Here is a 5,326-nt window from a genome sequence, read left to right on the forward strand (position 1 = left end):
TCCTCATTCTCCACATAGTCCACAGTAGCAGAGACTTCAGTGCAGTCCACATTGCTTCTGGTCCTGAGGAGGCTATAACACCATTCACAGCGAGCACAAATCTAATGAAAAGGTTTTAGGAGCTTCTCCCAGCTTCTGTTTTGAGTTGGCTGAGGCTCAGAGACTCGTCCAAGGTCTCACAGCCCTGTAGCCCTTGGGGGGGAAAGGGGGCACCCGGGGCCCCGCCTGCCTTTGTGCCAGCCCAGTGGCCTGGCTCACAGACATTAGCATTCCAATGGCCCTGGGACCCTTTGTCTTCCCACCGAGGCCAGCTAAGGGGTGGGATGGGGTGGGTTGGGGGCAGGGCACCATAAATCTACCTGCTTGTGTGTGGAGACAAGGTGGAGGAGGGGGTGTGCAAGATTCATGTGCTGCAGGGTGGGCAGACAAAGGCAAAGGCTTTTTCAGCCCAGGCTTAGAGATCTTGCCGCAGTTTCGGGATAGTAGTCGCGGACAGTGACCTCAGATGGCAGAAGCTTCGGTAGCCAAAGAAGCAGCGCGCACAGGAACGAGCTGGAGCAGCCTGAGTGGTTTCCAAAAGCCACCGAAAGATCGTTCCAGGACGATGGGGCGGTGCTGCTGGGTTAAGGACAAGCCAGTCATAGAAATGAGTTCAAGCCCTACTGGCGCAGGAGCTCTTTGGGAACAGAGGCGTGAAGACACTTTGTCCACCGCGATGCAGTTCCTTATACAAGGAAGCCCCTCTCTGCGGGCAAGGAACACCCAGTTTCTCAGCAGTTAAACCAAGACCCAAACGATTCATTCTCTGCCTCTTCCTGACTTGGAGAGTTAGGCTGACAGTTCCGGTGTGCAATCCACCCGGACCCGTGGTATAGCAGCCCAGCATCCGAGTGGGTTAAACTATGTGTGTGCTTTAATTCGTGGGGCGGAGGACCAGTCTGTGCATTGGGTGACTAATAGCTCCTTAATGAGTGCCCTGGAGAGAGATTTGGGCAGTGGGTGTCCTGCAGTTCCTGGACTTGAAAGCCTGGGAAAACACTTGACAAGCTCAGAGGGGAGGGTGGTTTGCACCAAGTCTTGCTCTGGAAGGAGCCTCCCACTCCAGAAAGTCCTCTCCAAACTTTTGGGTGGCCCAAATGCCCACCCCCTTAAGCCTCCCCACTCCCATCCTCCATGTCTCTTCTATTTCCACATAGAGCCAATATATCTTTGACCTTGAATTATTTTTGTCTATATCAAGGTTACTGTCCCTTGAGGGCAGAGACCTTCCAGCTTTTTATGGCTGCCTATACCCCTCCCCCCCCATGCCCAGCAAGTAGCCAAAGGTTACTTGATCTATGTCACACAGAGCTGTTGACACCTGCCCCTGAGTTGTGCCCCAGGTGGACCATTGGCTGTTACCGAGCTCACCAACAACCCATTAATCTCCTCTTCACAGATTAAAGCCACAAAACGAAACAACACTCACTGGATTCACTTGTTTGCGAGTGTCCCCTTTCTGCCCCCAAACCCTGTCCCTGATAAAGGAGGAAGCTTCTTTGAGCTCCCATTAGGGACCAAGGAGGAAGGGACAGGAAATGTTCTATTGGAAGTGGTCAGGGCCCAGGAGAGATAGACAGAGAGGGACCAACTAAGCTAGTTCATGCTCTCCCACATGCAGTCCCTGCTAGAGCTGGCCTTACTTCTTTTCAGGATCCAAGGACCACCCACTGTGGAGTTCAACTAGCAGACAGGCTTCCTGCCTTTCATTTCTCTATGCCCAAGTGGCTGGCAGACCCAGGCGGGGTCCTTATAGCTCAGCCTGGCTTCCCAGACTCAATGGAGGGAAACAGTTCTATTTCACCTCAAGTGAAAGAGATTTATTTCTTAATGAATGTTTAAGGCTGTGCATGTCCGTGTGGTACAGAGATTCCAGCTGGACCTACCACCTTCTCTGCTGCCAGCTGCTACATGGCTTGAATCAAGGCACCACAATCCAGTCCTTGGTGCCTAAAATGCTCTGGGGCTCTAAGCACCTAGGATAGATTGCTGGGATGCTCAGCCATCTCCCCCCTCCTCCCCCCAGTGAGCATTCCAAGGACTCTACAGCTGACTTACTGCTTTCTCCCTTCTTCAAGTGGGGAGTGGCTCTAAATCCAAGTTAATGGAGTAGGGACAGAGCCTACAACAGTGGGTCACCTCAGAGAAAATAAGAGGATTAAGCCAGTGATTCTTTAAGACACTTCCAGCTCTCCCAACACAATCCTCCTGGCCTCCTGCACCCAAGGGCCCCAGAACCACCCCAAAATGAATTCTCACCTCTTTCCTTGAACAGACTCACCCTTCCTTGTCCCAGCCTCAGCCCAGCAGTGGCTGCAACTCTCCCCATCTCCTGCACACAACTGAGTCTCCTTGCTGAGATAGTCCATCTTTTATTGGTTCAAAACCTCCTTCATCCATCCCCAATAATCTTATGTACAAAATACAGACTTTGCCCATCACAAAACATCATCAATAAATACAAATGTACAAAACAGGGGAAAGGTATATAATTTACTGTAACAAAGTTCATTTCCAAAGGCATTATATGACTTACAAACTGATTTCCGGCGTGCTTTTAAAGAGACACGCAGCACACATACACATTTCAGGCACCGGGCGGGGGCGCAGAGCAGAACGCAGGGGAGCTGGGGGATGGCTCCTCCCTGTCCATGAATGCTTTCCCAGTTCGCAGCCTGCTCTCCAAGAGCGCAATGGCTCGGAAAAGTGCAGGAGGAGAAGGTGGAGGAGCACCTTCGTGGATTAAGGCAGAACGGAGTGGCTGGAAACTATGGATTTGATATGAATAGTAGAGAAGGTCGGCAGTGTCTTTGGGGGCGGAGCGGAGGAACAAGCCCTAGGACCAAACATTGGATATCATCTCCTTGGGGGAGGAGTGGCCAGAGACAGACTCAAAGACAGAATGGGAGTAGGGTGATAGAAAACTGGACATCTCCAATGGGGTGGCTCGTCATCTTTGGATGAGATTTTGGGGGGTGGTTTTGGGGAAGAGCCTTAAATATGCACACTCTGCAATGCCAAGAGTTTTGTGAGAGGGACACAAGTCCTCGGGGCACCTGGATGGTCTGTGGGCATCTGCCAGTGAGGAGCAGAAAGTTTTAACTTCCTTCCTCTCTTTCGGCACCCAATGGCCCAGAGATCTACTAGCCCATCACAAGAAGTCAGAGAAAGCCAGGGCGCCAGGGTGGGAATAGCTCGGGGAGGTGGGCACCCGAAGCCCAGGGCGCTCCTCCCGAGAAGCGATGGGACTCAGGCTTCCAGCCTGGGAAACTGGGGAGTAGAGGGAACTCCAGTCTCCCGGGGAGCCGTCATCAGGGGTGCTTAGCTCCGCAGAGGGCTCTGACCCATAGAAGCTGTGATCCGCTATGCGCAGCGTCTGAGTCAGGGCCCAGATGTAGTTGTGGGCGAAGCGCAGCGTCTCTATCTTGGTGAGCTTCGCGTCGTCGGGGAAGGTGGGCAGGACGCCGCGCAGCGCGTCGAGGGCCGAGTTGAGGTTGTGCATGCGATTGCGCTCGCGGTCGTTGGCCTTCTTGCGTCGGCTCCGTCGCTGCTTGCTCAGCGCCAACTCGCTCTTGGGTCGGCTTCGTCCTCCGCGCCGCGCGCGGAGCTTCCTCGCGGCCCCTCGACAGCTGCCGCCTTCTGCCTCCCCGCCGCCACCCCTCAATGGGCGAGTCGCGGGGCTAGATGCATCGGACCCGGCACAGGGGACTTCGTTATCTGAGGCTCCCGGGAAGGGCTGCTCGATCTTGTGCGTCATTTGGACAGGGGGTACACCCAAGGGATGAGGAGCCATCCTGCGGCGGGGAGGGAGGGAAGAATGGTAAGATGTGGATCAGTCATCTGCAGTAGTCCCTGATTCTGAGGCCAAGGGGAGAGACTCAACCCCAACGACACCATCGAGCAAGAGCCACCCCGCTCCAGATCAAAGGTGCCCACTGTCTTCCGTGTATCCCTCGGCCACCTCCAAGTGTTATTACCTAGTTCTCCAAGCGCAAAGGAATGGCGAGCAGCGGGCTCCGGGGAGCAGAGGGGAGCTGAATTAGTCAGCTCCGCCGTCCCAAGCTCTGCCGAGTCGCCGGCGCCCCCGCCTGGGGGCAGTGACTCCAGTTCCAAGGCAGAAGAGAAGCGCGAAGGGTGTCCGGAGGGAAGGGGAGGGGGGCTTCCCTGTGGCTCTTGGCGAGGTGCTTAAGACCGCGGGGATTTCTCGAGCCACTAGTCGTGTGCCCCTTTGGCACGCTTTATCTGCTAGGGCTGGGCCTGGAGCGTGCCTGCCGGGCTGCTGCCCGAGCCACTGGCCAATCAGCGCTGGGGCCCGGGGGCCGCGCCACGCGAGCCTGCTCCTCCCCCGCGGGGCACAGCTGGATTCCGGACAAAGAACGGGGTCGGGGGAGGGGAGTGCCGCTCTGTTTGCTCTCTCCCCGCGGGCTCGGTCCCAGCAACTCTCAGTTCCTCAAAGAACTTCCTTTGGCTCCGACCTGGCCTGGCCCAGACCGAACCGCTTGTCTCTTCCCTCCTTCCCTCGAGTCTGCCCAGACCCTCTCCTGGTAGCTTGAAGGGGGGCTTTGGGGAGCTTGTGGGGGACGCTAGCCCCAGAGAATGTAGTCCTGGAGAGGGAGGAGGCTTCCTCCAAATCAGCCGTCAAGCGTCAAGCTAGTGGCAGAGGCGGATCAAGGAGCCAGGGGTCCTGGGAGTAGCCTGAAAGGGGGGGGGTCCACTAATTCGGATTGCCAATATATTGGTCAGATTAAACAATACGTGGGGGGAGTCGACAGACTCTTATCTGAAAAGGGAAGGCAGAGGAGACCGGAGGAGAGAGATCCTGCTTGAGTCCCTTCTATTCAGAAACTTTTTCCAACAGGTGTTCACTTCCCAGACAGGCGCTTAAAGCCCTACCCTATTCCCACCCAAATGAGAGTGGCTGTGGCGAGACTCCACTGGGGACTTTGCTCTACCGCGGTTCTCGGACAGTATCCTAGCGTTGAGACGGGCGCCTGGGTGGGCAGATCTGGGAGGTGTGAGGAGGTCAGGAGAGGGGCCAAAGTTCACCTCGGTTAAGTCTGTTGAACGCCTACGGTGTGTTAGCACTGCACGCTGGGGTCGGTTTTTTTTTCCCTTGCCCCCCCCCAACCTTGATTCTTTTCTTGTCCAATCACAGGCAGGAAAAAGGAGGTCCACGATCATTCAAGAATTGCTGGCAGGTACAAGGGAGGATTCTCCAAGACCTCTAATTTGCCCCTGTTGGCGCAGACTGGAAATGTTTCCAAAAGTGAAGCTGAAAAAAAAAATC

General features: G+C 55.3%; 1 protein-coding gene across 1 annotated transcript; it reads right to left on the minus strand.

Annotated features, from left to right (window-relative positions):
- Window positions 1–3,190: 3,190 nt before the first annotated feature.
- On the minus strand, window positions 3,191–3,832 carry Neurog3 (neurogenin 3). Its single transcript, XM_013017135.1, has one exon. The coding sequence runs from the start codon at window positions 3,830–3,832 to the stop codon at window positions 3,191–3,193; it is 642 nt and encodes a 213-aa protein (XP_012872589.1).
- Window positions 3,833–5,326: the final 1,494 nt, after the last annotated feature.

This window comes from Dipodomys ordii, unplaced genomic scaffold, assembly GCF_000151885.1.
Source record: "Dipodomys ordii isolate 6190 unplaced genomic scaffold, Dord_2.0 Scaffold34, whole genome shotgun sequence".
NCBI classification, from domain to species: Eukaryota; Metazoa; Chordata; class Mammalia; order Rodentia; family Heteromyidae; genus Dipodomys; species Dipodomys ordii.